The sequence below is a fragment of the Cyrtonyx montezumae genome, unplaced genomic scaffold (genome assembly GCF_038088225.1).
Source record: "Cyrtonyx montezumae isolate F1298 unplaced genomic scaffold, pur_monq_1.0 scaffold_13, whole genome shotgun sequence".
NCBI lineage: Eukaryota > Metazoa > Chordata > Aves > Galliformes > Odontophoridae > Cyrtonyx > Cyrtonyx montezumae.
In genome coordinates this window covers 28,628,311-28,650,707 of record NW_027071859.1, presented here as the reverse complement: position 1 = coordinate 28,650,707, position 22,397 = coordinate 28,628,311, and the positions used below count along the sequence as shown (strand labels likewise).

Genomic DNA, 22,397 nt, shown 5'->3' with positions numbered 1-22,397 from the left:
GATAAGAGTATGTAGACTTTTTTTGCTTACACAAGAGAGAGAGGAAGGGAGGGAGGGAGGAAAGAAGAGAGGAAGAGAGAAAGAAAAAGAGAGAGAGAAAGAACAATTGCTGATAAAACTGAAAATTAAGTTTCCATACCAGTGACTCAGTATGGAGACCACATGAGCAGTTACCTCCAATCAGACCACAAAATCAGCTTCCAGGTATCTACAATCCTGCAGATTTTAAACCATCTGGAAATGTAACCATATATGGGTTTCTTCTAAAAATGAAATACATTGAATAACACTATAATAAAGTCAGGATATTCCCTTTTTCTTACATGCCTTCTCAAACAATAGATCAGTTTTATTACATTCTCAGAGACTGTAATAAAAGTGAAGAACTAGAAGATGTACTTCTCGGTGAACTAATCCCTCCACATATCAGATGGTAGATTATGACAGACAATAGTGCATAAAACTACATAAAATATGTAAGTTAAAAATGCAAAGCAATGCATGTAATCAGCTTGAAAGGAATGGGGTGTATGGATTTCATCAAAGACTTACATTGAAGGCAAATAAATAAAACAGAAATCCAAATGAAACCATAGATAAAATACAAGACAAAAACCAAGTGTTGGTAGGAATATAAACACAAAGCAAGTTACGTATCTAAATGAGTTGGTTCTATTCTACAACTGTTTATTCAAGTGCTTGCTAGGGCCTTACAGAAGCAGAGTCAGCAGTAGGTTTACAGACCCACACAAACAACATTGTGTCATGGGCAGAGAGAAAGCATGCTGACACCCCAGGCAGGATCCTGTGTGACAAGCTCCTGCATGAATTCCCACACCATCTCAGGTGTCTAGCCTCGCAGGCTAACACCCCAGTAGAGGTGTTCCTAGCTCATTTGTACTTATGCTTTACACTTCCAATATCAGGCTTTGCATTCTCTCAGTTATCCAGCTACAACAGTCAGTTTTCACATCTTAGATTTCCATTATACTATTTTGGAGCCTACAAGCTATTTTCAGAAACTTAATTGTTCGAGACCCTTTGATTCTTTTTATTAGTATCCACACTAAATGTTCCCTGCTGTTATTTAAATCTCTCTACTACTTTTCCCATTACTTGGACATTAAACACAACTCACACACTGCTTTCCAGCAACCTTCCTCTTATTTGAAAACTTGTCTCGTATTAACCTCCACTGTATCTTCTGGAGATTAAACCATAGCTTCCATTAACCCCTTCCTTCCACACCTTGTCTGTGAGGTCCCTGACCATTCTGGCAGCCTTATCTCTGTGCAGCCCCCTGCTATAGTGAGCCGTGCCCAAGCAGGGGCAGTCACTCCAGCTGCAGAAAGCATGGCCTTACAGACAACAGTCCTGTTTATACCACCCAGTGTGTTCGCTTCTTGCACAAGAACTTGGCAAAAGTTGTAAAAAATAAATAGCTTGGCCCATTTTCAGTGGATTGATCTCTTTGCATTCTGGCTCCTTTTCTGCTGAATATCTACCTTGTTATTCACTCCCCCAGTCTAGACCCATGCAGCCAACTGCTGTCTTTCCTGAGTACATAGCTTTATTATTGACTTCCAAAGATACAATTTTGCTGCACAACAGTCTATCATATGCCAAATTTATTCATCTCTCACAGTTCAAGGCTAGCTTGAACTCTGGTGTATGAGGTTTTAACTTCTTAACTGACTCTTTCTTCCCCTTACAGGTGTATCTCATCTCTCCCCCCAGCTTGAGCTTGACATCTAAAACATTTGGACACGGTTTAGTGAGAACTATTGGTGGTAGTTGGGTGGTTGGACTGGATGGCCTTGCTGGTCTTTTCCAACCTTGGAGATTCTATGATTTTCACTGGGAAATTATTCTCACTCAGTAGCAGAAGTAGGCTCACTCAGTAGCAGAAGTGCAAAATAAATAAATAAAGGAAGCTTCTTAGGGCATGTTTCAAAAAGGAGATGTAGATGCTCTGACTCACCCTTTTAAGAAGCCTGCCTCCTTCTGTCAATCACCTAGATGGCACAGAGGATTAACCTCAGTTAGCCTCGTAGTGTCACATTTGCATTCCCCCTCATGACTATCTTCTGGTACTGGAATAACAGCAACATGCTAGTGACAACAATTAAGCTGAAAATGAAATATATCAAAGGGAACAAACCAACCAAACAAAAGAAATAATAATTTGCAGAGCAAGCAAAGCCTACAAACAACAATCACCATTTCATAGTGTTAGAAAATACACACTGTCTGCTGAAGTTCTCATTGGTCCTGCAATGGGGGAAAGGAGGCAGAAGAGGAACAAGCACAAATGGCAGATATTTGGCACTGGAATTCTAGAAAAATATTGTAAAGACAAATGTTCTATTGAGTGTCAAGGAATATATTTTTTAAAAGCAGAAAAACCATGACAGCATCTTCCACTGTGTTAAGTTCTATTTTATTAAAGAAACATTACCATAAGTTATGAGTTAAGATACTAAAGAACTAAAATACATGGCGATAAGGTTAGGCAGAGTATTTTTACTGCTTTATTATCTTCTCATACTGAGCAAAAAACATTAACCCACTAACCTGCAATTACACATAAGGGAGGAAAAACCAAGAAGAGCGAAACACTCTGTATCTTTTATCATCTACTGTCATCTGGAAACACACTGGTTTTGGGTTTTTATTGCAAGATCTGGGAACTGCAAATATTATAAGTGAGAAAAAAAAATGTTTTCTTTTCCAAAGCTAATATAGTTTTTCTAATTCAGTGGATTCTTATCTTTACAACTGACCTATTTTAAGTTCTATCAAAGTATTTTATTATTTCCAAAGCTTTCTTGTATTTCCCCATAACACGACATTATTTGAATCACAGTATAAAGACACCTCTGCAATACACTTGTGCAGACACAGTGAAAAGCAGGCTCTCCTTAAATCCCAAGAGGTTTGCAATCTCTCTGAAAGGCAAGAGAATAGCAGATACACATAGGCCAAAGTGAGCACAGAAGCATAAGGCCCAGCAGTGCTCACACACACTGTCATATAAAAAATCACAGCAAAGGAGAGGTTTACGTAAGTATTGGCACAGGCTGGATTGCAATAAATTTTCTCCACAGCAGCCCATATTGTACCACGTTTCAGATTTTGACTAAAGCAGCATTCCTGCTCTGCAGGCAGCTGTTCCATGCCCACTGCCCTCTGGTGAAGAACCTTTCCATAACCCCCACCTGACCCTCCTCTGATGTACCTCTGTGCTATTGCCTCGGGTTCTGTAGCCCTCATTTGGATGCTCTCTGACACTTCTATGGCCTTCTCATACTGAGGCACCCCAACCTGCACACAGTGCTCGAGGTGAGGCTAGAGCTGCAGAGCAGAGTGGAACAACCCCTTCCCTCTCACAGTGTCAGTGCTGGGCCTCATGCACTCCAGCTATTTCTGGCTGCCAGGGCACAGTGCTGACTCAGATTCAACTTGCCATCAGCAGCCCTTTCTTCAGGGCTGCTCTCCAGGCTCTCGTTCCCCAGTCTGTAAATTGAGCCAGGGCTGCACTTCCTCCTGTTGAACTTTATGCAGTTGGTGATTGCCCAGCCCTCCAGTTTGTCAAGATGTCTCTGCAAGGCTTCTCCAGTCTCCAGGGATTCACCAGCTCCTCCCAGTCTAGTCTTAGGCCACAAGCTTACTGTACCTTTGAGTTCTGCATCTGAGTCACGGATGAAAACACTGAAGAGAACTGGCTCTAAAATGGAGCCCTGGGGAATCCTACTAGTGACTAGCACTAGCATGATGCAACCCCATTTATTATAACCCTGAGCCCGACTCCTTAGCCAGCTGTTTGCCCATCACATTATATGGCTGTGACTAATGCCTGCATTGTCCTTCAGAATAACCTCCAGAATAGTAACTCCCAGAATAATCTCTGTAATTTTATCCGGCATTGAACTGAGAATGTCAGGCCTCTCATTGCCAGGGTCTTCTTTATTCCACTTCTTGAAAATTGGGACATTTGCCAGCTTTCAATCAACTGTGACTTCTCCAAATTCCCAACACTGTTGAAGAAACACTGAGAGAAGTTTCGAGATGATTTCCTGTTGAGTATAACATGCTCTTAAAATGTGGTGACTCCTTATCAGAAAACTCCCAAATAATGTTCTGCAAGGTCATGTTTAACAGCCTGACCATGGAAATCACCACTGCAGCTCCTCAAAACTGTGAGACGGCCTCTAAGAAGTGCTGAGGATTAGCAGCAGTCCACAGAGTACAGACATTGTGTTTTCCTGCAGGCAACTGTACTGCTAGACAACCAAACACTGAACATATTATTAAAATTCATCTTTAATAACATTTAAAAATAATTATTGCAATCTTTATTTGAAGAAAAATAAATCAAGGACAAGTTTTCAAAATTATTCATATCAGTTTAGTTGCTTAATATTTGTTCTGTTAATTGAAAAGACAAAACTGTGTTAGTTCACCTCCGTTTACTCAAAACAGCTCGTGTTATTTTTTTCTATTATTTCTAATTTGATCAAAAGTAAAATTACGTATGATGATCCTAACATTAGTTATTGTGCATTCTGACGATGTCTCAAGTGCATTTCTGACTATGTCTCAAGCAGCCAAGAATTTTAGTTCAAATTTGTTTAAGGCTTAACATGGAAAAAGAAGAGATGGGACAGTTAAAGTTTGTTTCATTACATCTCCATTTATAAGACTTCCCTTGAGACACAATTTTTATATTTTTTCCTTGCATTAATAGATCTAACAATACTAAAATTCAACATAAAAAATCAATTTACAGTATAACACCTTAAAATTTGAGGAAGGCCAATGAAGATTTTGGATAACACTAAGAAATACATTAACAAAATGTATCACATGAAACTAAAGAGGAATCTTAGCACTGGAGTTCTGGTGACTCAAACACAGCACATATATAAATGACATTCCTACACATCTGATATGAAAAAGCTACCCATTAGGAAAAGTCATCATTGGATTGATCTAACACAATATACTGTCAGACTTTCCTGCATAAAATAGCATTAGTGCAATGATATTTCCAAGTGGCACACACACATATAATAAACTGAATAAGAAACAAATACTGAAGTAAAATTTATTTTGACATAGGGTAAAGGAGAATCTAATACAAACTAAAAAGGCCTGATCACAAAACTCCTGTTTTAATTTATCTAAAAGTTACTAGTGATAAAATTTTTATCTATAAATTACCAGCAATAAAATTGAAAGTCTCCTGTGTACTTACAGCACTCAACACAAGGATGGTTCACTGAATCAAGATTCCTATTAGAAAAACAAAGACTATAAGAAAAAGGCATTGATCATTATGATTAAAACTGAATAACGTGGGTGGTTTTGCCCTCTTTGGTTAGTGTCTGAGATGCAGAAATGATTCCATTAGGCATCAGCTGCTTTCCACATACATTCTTTCCTAAAATTCTAGACGTGTCTTTTACAAAACAGAATATCATATAATGTTTGGCTACTTTGTGAAGATCTTGTATGCTTTTAATCGCACATAGATTGCACACAGTAGTACACTGGAGCTGATATAATAGGAAGTATATACATATGCTTTCTACGTAAATCTGCTTACACCAAGTATTGTCAAAATTCATACCAACCTTAACACGTTAGGAGAAATACCATTAGGACAGTATTTTGAAAACTTACTAAAAACAATTCTAAAATCTCACATCCTATATTAAAAAGTGACTTTCAAGCCAAAAGATAGGCAAGTGATGCTGAATCCTGGCTCTTCAGTTTCTCCTGCTCTAGTGTGGCCAGTTTTCTCCTTTAGCTCGTGCCACTGATGTGCAGAAGTCAGCAAGCTCTTGTTTGTGAAGTGAATGAGGCACAAAGATGCCATGCTGGGAAACAAACCAGGCATTTGAGCAGTCCTGGCATGCAAACTTGAAGGTGCTGTGAACCCGTTAAGCAGCACTTGTCACAGGACAAGAGCTTCCTGTTGTGTACAGCAGCATTCAATACAGAAAGCTTCTAGATGACACACACAAGGACATCTGTACAGAAAACCTCACCTGTGGGATTGCAGATGACAGTCAAGGAAGAATGCAGAGGAGACAGATCCTTTAAAATGCATTAAAGTTTTGCTTTAAAGCCAGTCTAAATGATTATTTCTTGCTGATTTAATACGATGTTACTGGTTCTGCATAGACTATAACACAGAGCTGGAAAGGGCACTGGATGTACCAGAGAGTACTCAGGCTACAGAGAGCAACCACACAAAAAGCGTTCTGGCAATGCAACAGGAAGACTCCATTATGAAATATCATTTCCTGACTGCTTTTAGCACCACTTTAAAGCTTTTAAAGACCTTGTTCAATGCTTTCCTAAAGTTTTTTTTTTGCTAGATTTCTTAGTAACTACTGACATCAAGAAGTGACTGTACAGATCAGTGGAAAAAATACATATACTGAGAATTTATGCACAGACTCCGACAAAGAGGAAAACACTGAGTTACTGTGCCACATAGTATTGCCTTTCCTCCATTCCATTCACTGCCAACACACAGCCCAAAATCTTCTGTAATACACTTATTCAAGAAAATAGTCACAGTGCAAAGTGACTGAAGGTACCTTTCAAGACAGCAATGTATGGAAGTTAAGGCCACCTAACGTAAACATTTGTTTAAAGTCATGCTGTACATGGTGCCTTTAAAGTACCTTAGTAGAGAGGCAGATTAGGATGTCTGAAGTGATATACTACAGCATAGAAAACAAATAAAATAAAAAAGGGTATTTGTTCATGGAATAGCAATTTCCATGACACGGTGCATTATGACTGATGCTTCTTAGCAGAGTGTACAAGGCAGCCAAGAGTAATTTAAAAACATGTGTTGTTTGTCTCAAAAGTAAATGTAAGGTAATACTAATAAAAAGCTGTTCTCTCTGAAATTAGGCAGAGCATAATTCTCCAGTGGAAGATGGGACTGTGTGCAAAATAAAACTATAATATATATTCCTACTATCTCCTGCAAAGGAGTAGGTTATCTCCAGTACATCTCCAATAGAAAACAAACCTCCTCATCACAACAGTAATCAGATATCTGTGTCCTTCTTAGAAGCTCTACATATAGTATAACTGAAAGTACGTGGGCTTTGTGTTCTTGAAATTATGGCAAAGGAAGGCAAATGATATGTCAAGGCTGCTGTCCTCCAAGACAAAAGATAATCTGCTTTCCTAGTTCATCAGGAATGCAAACCCATATTGAAACATATCCCAGTTTAGAGTGTGAATGTCTTCCATGTCTTACATTTGACACTATTCAATCTATGCCCCTATTAGTAAAGGATTTGAGACAGGAAGATACATGTCATTTTCCTATCTTGGCTTCAATTAGCTTTGGATCCCTATAACCAAGGCCATGTCTTACAGAGGGTTATATTCTGCATCCTATTGACTAAGCAGTGCTTTCGATTTCAGTTCATACAATATCAATTTGAGAGGGTCAAAGCAGCACAGGAACTCATGATAAGGCACTAATCAACTACTCAAAAGGCACCAAAGACAAGTGAAAAGCACAAACTGACTACAAAAGAAACAGACTTCAGCTCTGACAGAGAGACAGAACAGAATCCCAAGCTTGTAAAAATATTTCAAATTCTAAATACAAGTAAAATAAAACAAATAACCACACCTAAACTAGCTTTGTAGTTAAAAAGCTGTAACTCATTAAAAAACACACAGTTAAAAAAAATTCTGACCTCTTCCCATGTTACCATGATCTAATTTCCTTTTCTGAACAAAAATACACATAAGCATAAAATACAAAAATATACATTTTAAGCAGTAGCAAAATTTGAATAAAAATTAGAAATTGCTCAAGGAAAGTGACTGCCATATAATTACATGTGTACACATACACACTCCGTCTCTGAAAGTCATGAAAGAAAGAGGATCAATTGCCTTAAAATTTCTAACTCTATTACAGTCAGCATAACAATACTTTCATTTCAATAAGCAGAAATGTTAACAGCTTCCTTATCGAAAAGAAGTAAGCATTAAATATCAAAGGCAGTGTTCAACAAGGATAAATTGGTTGCCAGAGAGTGAAGAGGTTCACTCAGAAAGATGCTCACTTAGGAGGGTTATCAAATGTACACATTTCCACATCTATATCATTCTCCCCACATGCAAAGAGAAGGTTTGGGTGTGTCTGCTGTTTCAGGAAGGCTTCACCATCCCTCTTTTCCCTCCCACTCCAGCAAGGCACTTAAACTTACAAGGATATCCTTAAACAAGTATGGTTAGTGTTTCACTGAACAGAATGCAAGTGGAGCACACAACTCCTAAAAGCCTCTCCAACACAAAAATGGGACTTACAAGAACATGTGGCACTCAGGGTCAACAGCAAAGAACAACTGTTGGAGTTATGGCACATATATTGTCAGAAAGGCTTGCATATTGTCCGTAAGACATAAATGATCCCCCCAAGAGTGACACTTCTAGAAAACTTCCTGAAGCAGACAAGGATCAAGGCAACCTTCATCCCACTGGCCATAAGTATGCCAGGGAACACAAGTACTCTCACAAGGGAAGAGAATTGGGTTTGTTTCTAAATAACCCTGGAAAAACAAAGTCTCAAACACAGACTCCATGGTCGATGATTTACAGTATAAGACTCTCAGAGTGAAATCCATGAAAACATCCGGAGGCATAATTTTCAAACATGATTAATTATGAACTGGCAGAATATCCACCTGGCTTCTCCATGATCGTTTTAAAAAGACTGATAATTTCCTGGAGTGTTCAGCAGTTTGTGAATGCAGTTCTTTTTGGCTCATGGATCAGCTCTGAAGCCAGCTCCTTTTATTTTTCATATGATTCCCCATCAGATCATACAGAACAGCTCAATACTAACATTAAGTGTCATGTCTGCAGAACAGAACAATGCAAGCTCTGATACTGAGCTCCCACTGCTCTGTTTACCAGAGGAGTTTTTCAGAAAAGCACGGTAAACTAATGTACATTTCTAAAAAAATATATATGCAAAAATGAAAGCTAGAGTTAAAGGAAGCAGGAATGTGGAGCTAGGTTTGCATTTTCTCGAACTACTTTCTTGGTAACATTTTGCTTCTTTAGAAAATAACTTCAGTATGAAACTAACACTTGGAAAGTATTTCCAGCAGACACTTGAAGTTTTCTGGCACAGCCAGAAATCTACCATATGGGCCAGCCCTGCTCTCCCTGAACGCTGCAGGAGTTAGGTCACTGTAATCACTGAAGGTGGGCTGGTATCTGCACATAACATTTTCTTTGGATAATTTATGGAAACATTAGATGCAAAACAATGTTTTCTTTTACAGCAGCAAACTGCACAGCAAATTTACATGAAGGACAAACAGCACGCAGAACAAGGAAGCCAAGGAAGAGTGCTGAAGCAAGGCTGAAGAACCAGCTCGGTGGCAAAGGTTGCAATCACTTTCACAGAAGTCACAAGGGGTTACGCTCTGCATTACTTCCGAATTGTAGCTTCTCACTGCTCTTCTCCCTGTTTAGATAGATTTGTTAACATTAGTTAATGAACTTCTGAGGGTTGTCCAGCAGTTGGAAATTCAAAGCTTAGTTTTAAAGGAGTTTGACACAGACTGCTCATCGTTTGTGAAATACTCGTAATGAAACATCTGAAATGGTATGTTTTCTACAGAAGTCCCATCTGCAGAAAGAGAATTATGCCTTTAACATTGGCTACGTTCAAGGTGTTTCATGTCATTTAAAAAATAAAAATATAGTAACTTACGACAGCGTAAAAAGCATTTATAAGATTAAATTCATGAAGACAGCTTTTTTTAAAGGAAGCAATAATTCTAATGCAGACATAGCCATACACTGCCTAGAAATTAATCCTTGTTCTTTTCACAAAGCATCAAACACTCTCAGCATACTCGGGTGAGTATACTCAAACTCAGGTGATAGGCATACAGTCATAGACTCATCTCAAAAGTAGACCTAATCTGTTCAGAAAGTCTAGTCACATGTTTGGAAGGGAATTTTTCCCCTACCTGATCAGGAAAATCTTTGGTAAAGGAAATTTGATGTTTTACCATGCAGGCTCTGTCACTTAAGGTCGAAGCTTCTCATACGTACGACTTATTTTCACTATTATGTCTGAGAGCTCCAGCTTCCTGAACTTGGGATTGCCTATCTCACCTAGCTCTGTATTTTGTCCTCCAGTTTTCTGAAGGGTTGCCACACAGCCAAATGAACTGGAAGCCTGGGAAGGCTGTGTGCATTTCAAAAATATCAGTATGTGTTAATTGCTTGCAGAACAAGCTTTTGCAAAGATTCATTTCCTTAATGGGTTTTGTGGTTTGAAGTATTTCATTCCAATTAGGGACACCGCAATCATTTCTTTTCTACATGCAATGATATTCAATTCCAAGCATCAGAGATTAACAACTTTATGGACCTAAAATTTACCTAACAGTAACACCCAACTGGATCTGAACAAAGTCAGGTGAAAGAACAGCTCTGTCATTTGAACGTGCTTAGTAGCTGTATATATTAACCTGGAGGAATGTCATCTTAGCACCACTGTATAGCTAGTTCTCACAGCTAAGCTTTTCTTAAGAGTTAAAGCTTTCTATTACAGCACTGGTTACGGTACATAAATTTTAGTTGTTAAGGATGTTCATTCTTATCTTTAAATGAATATTTGTTTGTTCTTTGAGAATTCATAAATTCTAAATTCTAATAAATTTACACACATGAATTTATAGGTGACTCTTTATACACATATTCATTAGCCTATCTAACAGTATTCTTATAAAAGACTAGGTCCATAGTTTTTCTTCCAGAAATGAAAGCATGTGGAAATTTGTTTCAGTCACAGTTTCTGAGAGTTACAAGCTTGTCTCAAACAATAATTGATCCAACTTGTTAAGACTAGGACTCAAAATATGCTCTGGGTTTGGATAGTTCGGGTACATTTGTTGATTCCCTATTTTAATTCAAACTTCTGTGGTTGAGTAAATTTTTCAGCCTAAGTAGAAAAAATGTGATTTTTATCAAGCTAAAGGAATACACATCATATTCAGTTGTTTTTTGTCTTATCTTAAAACAAATTAAAATGAAGAAGATTGCAGATACAACTTCTTTATGCCTTATCGCAAACCAAATCCTTAACAGTATTTCAGATTTCTACTCTAAAGAAAACCTTTCTAATATCTTCTCTAATAGCTGCCTGTAATCTTATTTTCTTCTTACTTTGGTCAAGAGCTTTGTACATTCCTGCTTTTCTCTAAAACACACTACTAAAAATAAAAATAAATTAAAAATCCCTTTGAAATTGTTTTTCCCATGTACATCTTTTTCACATAACTATACAAATCAAAACACTGGCTTTTTCTGCAGTGTATGACTCTTTGATTAAACAAGAAACAGATGGAAAAGCTACTTGAAAGATGATCATTAGCTTGGTAAGTGAACCATGGTGAAATTCCTTTTGGGGAATACATTGGACTATACAGAAAACAATTTATACCAGCTGACAAGTTATGACAATTCACACCTTCTAACAAACCAAGCCATTAGGGAAGCAAAAATGTATACAAGAAAACACAACTATGTATTAGAAAATAGGTTATAGTTCAGTGAAAAATATAAATTTCAGGAAATTTTGCTTTTCCTTAACTGAAATTTATCCTATTCCTATGAAACCTCCTTCTTAGCTTCTGAACAACCAAGTTCCATTAGGAATGAATGACACTTACTAGGTTCATAATAATCCAGTACAGTCACAGATGCATCTTGAATGTTTGCCACTTTGAAGTCTCTCACAGTCGGAATATCCACACAAAACTGTGTTGCATTTAGCTAGAAAAACAGAAGAAAAACATTCTGAGAACCATGCTGATGGTGGATCATGGAGAAAATAAGGACTTCTAGCTCACTAAAAGTCTACTTTTAAAGGCCTGAAGTCAAGATGCATGTAAAACTGCTTATTTAACTTGTTATTTTGGCCAGAACACAGACTTGTTAAAAAGTCTGCTTTTATCATTTTACAAGAGGTGCAGTCTAGAAACCCCTTACAAATATAATGGTGTATCTATCCCATCAAACTTTTCTTAAAAACTGGAACAATTCATTCAATGCAAATGTCTGTTGTTGAAAAATACAGTCATATGGTCTTTCTGAATTTAAGTTGAACAATGGCAGAGTCAAGATTAGGGTCATTCTGAAAAGATTCCTCTGTTATTTGCAACTCACGGTGTCTAAGTATAGGTTGACTTTTCCATTTTCCTCTTCCATCTTCTTAACTGTATTGTCTAATGGAATGAAATCTGGTGACACAGAGAAACCACTGAGCAAGCCAACTTCCATGAGGACCATACCACTCCTCGGAGCTGTGTCAGACCCCAAGTACCTTTACGAAATACAGACAAGAAATTTTTAGTAGAAATACAACAGTAAATTCTCTAAATAAACACTTCAATCATTGTATCTCAACTATAGAAGAAATAACACTCATGAATACTTAAGAAACAAATGGAACAAAATGCCAACAGGAAAATTTCTGACAGTAAAGAGATAATCATGTTTTTTTCTATTTTTCTACCATATACGAAAAATAGGTTTAGCACTGATAGAACTACAGTATATAAATCATGAGAGACTACACTGGCACCACTAAGTTTTTCACTGGCTTCTTAAGTGTAAGTTTATTGCAAATAAGAAGGAAATATTGCAATTAAACACATGTATCAAAGGAGTTAATCATGAAACCACTGTAGGAACTCAAACTAAAATATTCATGCTTCCACTTATATAATACAATATTACACATTGTCTTGCTCTTATTCATTTTTGGAGGGTGAAATAAAGGGTTTTTTATAAGTTCTTGATATAGACTAATGGTTCCATTAAAAAATCAAATCACTTTGTTTCTCGAAGATACAGATTTAAAATGCATATCCAAGTTATTCATTCAGTTTTGAAAAAAGAAAATTTAATAAGTTGAGTTCCTTCATTTTTCCTAAACAATGCTTCTTATTATACTTTCTTCCAACCTGAGCATCAAATGCTGAACTTACAAGCATTGCTCTGGCCTTTATTTATATACAATGGTGCACAACAGAACTATCAAAATATATTTATGGTGCTCTGTGTAACAAGTGACACTGAAGTGACCTGCAAAATATTGCATTTTTTTTAATTAAGTGGTAGAAGAATTCCCCTTCTTCCCTTGGCACGTAAAGTAAATGACTACTGTTATACTTGAACAGTATACTAGAATAGTACACTAGAATAGCATCTCCGATCCTCAGTTTGAAGGCTTGACATTACTTGAAAGTAATTGAAGAAAACTATTTCTTTGTAGATTTGGATGGTTTAAAAAAAAAAAAAAAAGGGGGAAGACTTGCATTCAAAGCAATGCTGTTAAGCCTGGCAGCATGGCTGATTGAACACAGATATGACTGTGAAATAAATAAAGCACAACTGCTGACTTCAGTTGGCTCATGAGATTAGAAAAAAAATGAAACCATCTGTTGGATGATGGGCTGCACCAAAGTAGCTGCTATTGAAAACAAATAAATGAATTGGAGCTGCATGTGATTATTTCTGCTTAATTACCAGTGAGAGGAGATAAGAATACCCAATCTGTTAAGGTATCTTGGAGTGCCACCAAAATACTAACAACTAAAGAACCAGCATGTTATTGCCAAGAAGTGATAAGATATACCCTAAAAGTTATGAAGCCCTAGCTCTCTAAAAAGACACAAGAGACACAGCTTTGAGAGTGGCTCCCAGTATTACTTCTTGCACTCAATGTTATTAAAGAAAAAGAAAAAAAATACTATGAAAAGAGAAAAATGACCAGTGAGAGAAATTAAAAAACTACTTGAAATATGTAACTCAGAAGAACTGAGATTATTTTGTGTTGAAAGGAGCAAAGAGGAGAACATCAGTGAGTGTAGTAGAAAGCAGAAAGAACAGAGTGAGTAGAACCATCAGTGATCAGTTTTCCATGTATGAAAATAGTATGCAGATGACAAGATCAACCAGAGAAGAAAACAGCAGCCCTGTGTATGTACCTCCCAGAAAGAGTGAGCTCCTCTAACCACAAATGAGATCATCTAAGTGACACTCAACTGAGATGACCATGGCCAATAACTGTGAAGCCAGTTTAGACATAGTAGAATAATCTGCAGGTTAGACTGAGAAAAACACAGCCAAGCTGCAGCCTGCATTACCTGAGTCTGCATACCCACAGCTAGGTCGATCAGTGGGCATTTCAGCAGCTTATGTATTTACCTGTTCTGGTTTCTTTACCAAAAGCCATGTCACATTGTAAAGACAGTAAATGGACCAGCTGTAAACTAATTCAGGAATTAATAAAAGTAATATTTATACTATGTACGATATATGAGCTTGAGAGAGAAGAAGATGAGACTAGTGAAAGACAAGTAACCAAAGACTAAGTCTTAGCTTAAAGAATAAAACACAGAATATACTATTCACTTTTCATGACAGAGCTGATGGGTCTTAACATTCCAAATAGTTTCTTGAAGTAATTTTATGTCATTAGATATTCCCATACCCTTTGAACACTTTGCAATTAAAACATCAGCCTAGAGCCTTCCCAGAGAGACGGATCCCTTCCCTTCTATATTCCTGAGTCAAATCACTTATCTAGAAAATGGGGATGCTCAGCCCAAGTGTATCCCAGAGCCATAATGTAAGCCCTTAACATGTCAGGAGTTGGTGCTAGACTTTAAAAAGCTGTTGACACTTCACAGAAAACTTCTGAACAGAAAAGCTCATCTGTTTCAAGAGCTCTAGTGTATTCTAGTATCCCTGTTCACCATGTGTATCACTGAACTGGTTACCGGAAACACATGAAAACAGGGATCTGGCTTTGTGCCTGCTGGATATCTCCCAAATTAAATAGGTCCTCTCCACACTGACATCGTATTCACTGTAGCCAATAATTTGTATGATGGTGTCACCTAGAGGCCTCATCTTCAGTCACAGCTACCCTGTGCAGAGCACAAAAATATTCTAGCCATAATGTGCTCACAATTTCAATAAATAACAAAAAGAGGATATAAAGGAATGGAATGCAAGACTGAACATGGTGTATCAAGTAGTACTTTGCAAATACTGCTTCTACAAGGAACTCATTATAAAATCCCAAGAAGTAAACAAGATTTCAAGTAGTACTGACAAAGTGCAGATGAAATTAGATCCTTAAATACAAAGAGAGCAGTTACGTCAACATGCTTGTAGATAATAAGTGAGAGAAGACAAAAAATATATAAATCCATGAATAAAGAAAGACACTGAAGATTTTTTGTGAAGTACTCAGTGCTCTTTAACCACAGTAAGACAGGACTACTGAAGAAACTGCATGAGAGCATTTTCATACGTTTGGTTTAGATACAGGTATAGACAATTTCATAGCAAATAAAAACAAGCAAATAAAAAGCAGTTAAATATTCTGTTTTAATGACCTAGAAATGTGCAATATGACTTCCTGTTCTTGGTTCTACCACTTGCTACCAATGTAATGTCTACTGGCTGTTTTATGGTGTCTTGAGATGATACTTCAGCAGTCTCTGCTCAGTTTTTAGCAGATGTTTACTGAACCAGAAACATCATTGCAGATGTCCACACCTCCACATCCCACCCTTATTTAGCAGAAAGAATAGAGTTATATTGAACACAAAACTCATCACCTCTTTCAACTCTAGAATGTTGTTCACATTATACTGTATTACTAGAATCACAAATACATATATCGAAAGATCACAAAGATACTTGCTAAGACAAAAACTCAGTTGAACTTATCATTACATAAAGTTTATTAACAGAGATGGACAAAGAATGATTACTTCCATTTCATGATATTTTCAGTGCTTCAGAAACTTACTTCTCCTTTAACAAAAAGGTGTTACCTGCTTCTAGATCAATAATAAAGCATTCTGTTGATGAAAAGTGAAAATTATGGCACAGTTCTCACAGTCTGGTATTAAAACGTGGAAATATAGGTTCAATTTTCAAGTCTACCTGTAGTTTTTCATATACCTAAGAAGTATTTGCACCAAGGAAGTTTTTGAGCTTTTACTTATATGAAAGAATTTGTGTGAAATGCAACTCTTACATAAAGCATGTTATTTGTGCATGCCAGAAGAAAAGCATGTACGATCTGACCAGTTCTGGACAAGGGATCTATTCCAACCCATCCAACACTCAGTGTATCTGTTGACTTAGGAATTGTTTCTTAGTTCCCTGTCATCTCAATGAAGTAATTCTTCTGCTCTCACCTTAACTGTATGTTTATTTCCCATACACTAGTAAACTGAAACAGACAAACGGAAAATTTACCTCAGTTTAAGTAACATGACATGCTGCAACAGAATTACCTACCGTGTGCACACATTCAAGGTCAAATGGTTCATATCATCTTTGTCATCCTTTACATCAACATCCAAGTCAAAAGCTTTTTGTTTTTGGACAGATCTGAGCCTTCGATCAGCGTGTTTTGTGTTGTAAATAACATTGAGCTGCAGATTGCAAACAAAGACGTTAGAGGACACACATAAAGCAAGTGTACACTGCTAAAACAGTAACAGTAGAACTCCACAGGCATGATCACATGAGACAGGATACATGACCTTGTACCTGACATTTGTACGTGAGATTCCTAGGATGCTTCTGAAAGATGTTCTTTGAACATTTTTTAATGCAGCCCAACCAATTTGATTATAAGGCAAAGGGGGAGGACAATGAGGACAACTAGGAAAATGAGCAACTTTTCTTCCTAGTTGCTCTCTGCTGGTTTATAATGTTTGCTGCTACTTCCAGACAGTATGAAATAGGATGAATGAAGGCAAGCTTCAGAGACTGACACCCACTGGGTTAAAAAAAGGCTGGAAATGAAAGAGCAAGGGAAAATACATAGCAAGTACCCAATTTGTCTTTAGTCTTTATGTCACAGCATTCATACACTCAAACCAGATGAGGAATGGCATATTACTCCAATCTCAAAATAATTAAGCTTTTATGCACTAAGTAGTTTCATCACCTGTTTCATCTCTTCAAAGACAAAGCTAAAGCTATTATCCTCAATCTGTCTCAAGGACAGAGCTCTTGCCATTTCTGCTTAGCAGCTTCCAAATTCTCCTAAGTGAGACAAGTAAGAATGACAGGACATCCAAAAAAGGACAGTAACGTTAATAAAAAGTAGGCTTATCTATTAAGTAGAATTTTTCCAATTCTTTTAGTGTAGATATGTGTAAGATGCTTGAAACAGCAGTAGAAGACTGATAAAATCAGAAGCCCTTAGAGGAGGTATGAATAATTATGGGATAGCTGATGATCTCAACATTCTACAAAATAAACAGTGCCAACAGTCAAAGCAGAAACACAGAGCTGAAACTGAGGAACCAACAGAATAATTTCAATGTTATCAGCTGTGACAGAATGTCATGCATCAAAAATAAATAAGTAAATAAAAGAATAGTTAATGTTTCTTTCACAGAATTACAATTTTCAACAACAACAACATTAGTTTTCACACAGTTTTCACATACAAATTAATGATCACCATATGTACCCCCAGTCATCAAGATAAAACAGATGGCAGGGCATGGGGGAACCTTCTGTGTTTTTTTGTACAAAAATAATAAGAGTGACTCAAATAACTCCCCTTGCAAGATCCTCTTACCACCTTTGCTCAGGTAAAGAAAAGGAAACGAGGAGGGCTCCTGGGAAATTACAGTCCCTTTAGAACAGTTTCTGGCAGCAAAAAGAAAACTGTCAGTCCAAATTTAAAAGTATGATGAGGGTCGTTCAAGTTATCGGTCAGCAAGTCAGTGCAAATTGATGAGTTTTTAATTTCTCATCTTTGCTTTTGTTGCTCCATCTCTCCTTAATATGAAAGTTACGCTCTGTGTAATTCCTTTCACCCTGCCCAGCATTCCTCCATTTACACTGCTGTATGAGCGTAGGGACAATTCCATATGAGCATTCAGAATAGTGCTGCAACAGTAAAGATTTAGCTACATGAGAGTTCTGCAAAGGAGGCAGTGCTATGGATAAAGCCAGCCTAGAAGCTTGCCAGTTAAAGGCATGCAGAAAATTTGGTACAGACAGGCTGGCAGCGCCACAATGATCTGTCATCACAGAAAAAAAAGCTGTTTTAACTTTTGCCATGAAAAGTTAATGAACAGAAACTTACTGCCAAAGCAGGATGTCTGAAACTACATACTGAACAGGTCAATCAGCTCTCTTTCTCATGGAGTAAGTTACTGCTGTTACATTTCAACTTTCTTTTCCTGACTTCTCACGACAATGAAGGGAAAATGTTTTTCACAACAGAGCTTAATTAAAGCCTCCTTCTTTATATGCTGTTATTCTAGGAATAGAAGGCTCTTTTTCAACAACCAGCGTTAAGTCAACAAAACAAAGAACTGCATTTCATCTTAACCCTTAAAAAAAAAAAGGGCTGACAAAGCTAAAGGCAAAAGCGATCTACTCATACTGCAACCAGTTCTGGGGAGAGGCCCAAGAAACAAACTTTTAAAGCTAATCTGCTTGAAGGAGGTGCTTGTAATAGTATGCAATCCAACAAACTGCATTAGATTTCAAAAAACATGAATCATCTATATTACCTTAATGAACATCTCTTTCCCACTCCTTTTCTGTTCTTCAACTAGCTACATCAATGTACTTTACTGACAGCATGAAGTCAATTGTCTCCAATTATTTTCCTATTCCATTTTGACTGACTGGTTCATAGCGTATCTTCTTTGGTACTCTCACACTGAATTACTTCCAGTCATTTGCCTAAGACTAGTAAAAATATAGCGAGTGGAAGAAACAGTCAGTGCTTTTCAGTAATGAGTAGCAAGTGATTCTCAGTTTTCTTATTCCCTTCTTCTACCAGAAATAACTTATGTCCTCCTTTGCCATTTGAGAACTGCTGGTTTAGCCACTAAGTCCAAGTTCTTTCTATAAGAGTAAAGAAAGGAGAAGAAAGGAGAACAACACTTGCTAATAGTTCCTACAACAGAGTAAAGAATGAGAGGTAAGGCCCTCTTCAGAGTGTTTTCTATATACAATCAAAAGATCAAGCAGATCTCGCTCACTTTGTCCATATTTATTCTCCTTAAGCCTGCCAGTCCTGCCACTGTTACAATCATCCTCTCCTTTGCAGAGTAGGAGTCTCAGGACATCTACAGTGTATTTACACTAACAAAGGGATGAGCTAGGACATTGATAGCAGGATCACAAAACTAAAAGTGTCTGCATAAGCAGTTATACTACCCAAAATAAATCTATTTTTATAGGATCTCGCAGGGTAAAGAGTAAAGGGACTATCAACCCATACACACAGTCAGTGAGGTTTCACCAAAAAAACACTTTTTTCCCTAAGAATCCAGTTTGCTGGGAAAGCAGCCTTTTCCATTAACGGATTGAATCTTGTCTTTTGTGATATTTAAATGAATTACTGTTTTGACATGCTACATTTGGCCAGAAAATCAAATCCCATAACACTGAATCTCACCACTGTACTTTGGCAGGCCTGTGACAATGAAACCCAGCTGAAGAAATGTGATCACAATGTCATATGCTATCTGATTTATTAAATGAGACCCAGATCTAGCTTGTGCCTGAGAAAAAGAGAAATCTAATTCAAATGGCATTAATGCAATTTGTTTTAGAATACCAGATGTGCCAAAGGAAGCAGAAGGAATTGAATTTCACAGTCAAAGCTGCAAGGAAATAAGGCAACAGCACAGTGGCCTCAATGAAGTAGGTAACCTGGTGCTGGTTCCTGAATACCAGGCATTTTGGAGCACATTGGATCATACAACAAATCTGAAGCTTAAACCATGGTGCAATACTTCCCCCTAAGGAACCTTCTAAGCACTGGGTTAACTATGAAGATATCCTGGGTAGAAGAGCTCTGTTTGGTCTTTACCTGATCTGAGGGTTCCAAATGCATAATTTGCTTCCTGACAAAAACTGAATTGGAGCCTAATGCTTCCACAAAATATGTTCATTTGATGGTTGGACTAGATGATCCTAGAGGCCTTTTCTAACATTAATGGTTATGATTCTTTGATATCAACATATCAGCATCTTCTATCAAGAAACAATTAATTGAAAAGTTTCTGATCAGCTCTTCTGACAAATTTATTATCAGGGACTAATTCTCATTAAGGTTAACTAAACTTAACTGTTCTGGAGCCCCATCCTATTACACTCCACATATATTCACACCTTTGAAACTGGTGATGTGTAAAAGCAGACCTGCTGAGATATTCATTCCTATCTTGGCTTGCAGGTCTAAAGCTAAATTACCCTTGGAAGCTTTTGAACTCTGCTGAAATCATCATTTGCACTTCTGAGAATGAATAAACTCAAGTACTGATTTCTAGCACTGCAGGCTTCAGGTGCTGGACGAAAAGCATTCGCAGCTTGTGCTGCTGTTCATCACAGATAGGCAGTCATTAAGGTTTCTTTACAAAGGTATTTTATCCAAAAGCTATTTACCAACTATCAGCATGCTTTCGATGGAAGAAACTAGAGATGGAAACTGACTGAAACTCTGAAATTATTAAAGGTGGCCTACATTCAGTTTCCCCAGGTATGAACGCCAGGAGTCCAGTAAGAACTCTGCCCAGTTTTGTGACAGACTCTGCAACTATGAGTTGATCTATATACTTTAATAGAACGATTCTTTCCTGCTGAACAGAGACTAATATTTCTGTATTATTCATAGTTTATCAAAGGTCTTCTCTTTTGCCCATTTGGACCACCACAGATCAGGCAGCAGGAAAAGGAGATCCATTAGTGGTCATACAAAGTCAAATCCAATGCTGCATTCCTCTCATACAATATTTCTCATTAGGAAAGGGAAAATTCTGAAGGCATACTTGCATCAGAATGTCATTTTTAATATGTGGAGAGAGCAAGGAACTGAAATGCATAAAAAGGCTACTTACAGTTCACTAATTTTAAAGTACAGTATGTGCTGACCCCAGCTTACTTTTTTAAATATAAACATGTTTGAATTTATACCACTGAAACAGCCTCCTGGAGAATTGGCAGAGAGGATCGTTATACCTCCTTCCACTCTTTGTCACATTCTCAATCTAGCTGATACTAAGCAAATAATGTTGGCAGTATACAAGACCATTTGATTCAGTCTTTTATGCTATTTTAGAACAGCATAAAATTGCTGGAAAACTCGGCCATAATACTTTATTATTATTACTCTTTTATTTTTCTTTGTATTAGCTTTTCTGCTATTATTGTATTCCATTTCAATAAAAGAAAAAAAAACAACACTCTACTAGCTAGTATGTACTCATTCTGACTACAGATCTGTGCCTCCCATGGTTTACCACAGGTGACTGATGAGCCATCTATGCCTGGTCCACGTGCCTTTTTTACTGTGACCTTTGGGACTGGCAGTGTACCACTGCAGCCCTTTGTCTTGCAAACTGACACTGCAATTCTGCAGAAGGATGAGTTCTCTTTGATATGACTGTGGTCTATGAAGTGCCCCAGAACTGTCAATCCTCCAGCATTACTTAGAGGGACTGACCACCTGACATACACAATGACATTAATATACATGTCCACATAACATCAGGCTCACAGCATTTTTCAAGTAGCAAATTTCATTGGCGTTGGTTTAAGATATTTCAGAAGGTTATTCTTATTGACATGTTTTATAAAGCTTCCAATACACCTTCTTTTTAGAGAGCGTGTCCTTAGAAAACATCACACTGCATACCTGAAAGACAGCAAACCCTCTTCCCTCTGCTGAAACTGTAACTGTCATTGGTTGCACAGGGGGAATCTGAAAGGACAGATGACAAAAACAGTATTTTCAAAACACTTTCAGGAAACAGGTTTTACTAAAGCATTTCTCACTTTCTACGGTACCTCCTTGGTTTGAAGCAGAAAACGATTTTGAGTGTCAATTGTAAATATTTCTGGAGTTTCCAAAGAAGTTGCTGAAACTGTTACATCCATTTCTGTTTTGTGTGCACTGGTAAGAGCTGCAAATAGACTCAAGGCTTGCAGAGCCACTACAGTGTCCTGTTGAAAGAAATAAATGTTTTGGTGTTAAAGAGGAACTTTGCATAATGAACTACTTTGTGTATAGGCCATGTCTGTGAGAGCTTGCAGACTCTCTATTGCCCCGTTTGTTGATTATGCTATGGTCTTCATACACATGCATCCACACCTCCACTGGGATTCCACTGGTGTGAAGGATCCCAGAGCAGGACACAACAACACAGGGGAAGCATTTAGAAACCATGACACGTGATGGAGAGTGAGGTGAAAGAAGTTTTGTGGGAGGTATGTGGAGGACTTGACACACTGGAATTTGTAACAGT

General features: G+C 37.5%; 1 protein-coding gene across 1 annotated transcript in view; it reads right to left on the bottom strand.

Annotated features, from left to right (window-relative positions):
- Positions 1-6,759: 6,759 nt before the first annotated feature.
- The window catches only part of CD109 (CD109 molecule), a 74,990-nt gene continuing 59,352 nt past the window's right edge, over positions 6,760-22,397 (bottom strand). The window contains exons 28-33 of the mRNA XM_065730879.1: positions 21,940-22,095; positions 21,788-21,853; positions 16,405-16,541; positions 12,244-12,400; positions 11,748-11,850; positions 6,760-9,526 (exon numbers count right to left, since the gene is read on the bottom strand). Of these exons, the coding sequence (XP_065586951.1) occupies positions 9,336-9,526; positions 11,748-11,850; positions 12,244-12,400; positions 16,405-16,541; positions 21,788-21,853; positions 21,940-22,095 (810 nt within the window). The 3' untranslated portion in view covers positions 6,760-9,335. The remainder of the gene's footprint in view (positions 9,527-11,747; positions 11,851-12,243; positions 12,401-16,404; positions 16,542-21,787; positions 21,854-21,939; positions 22,096-22,397) is intronic.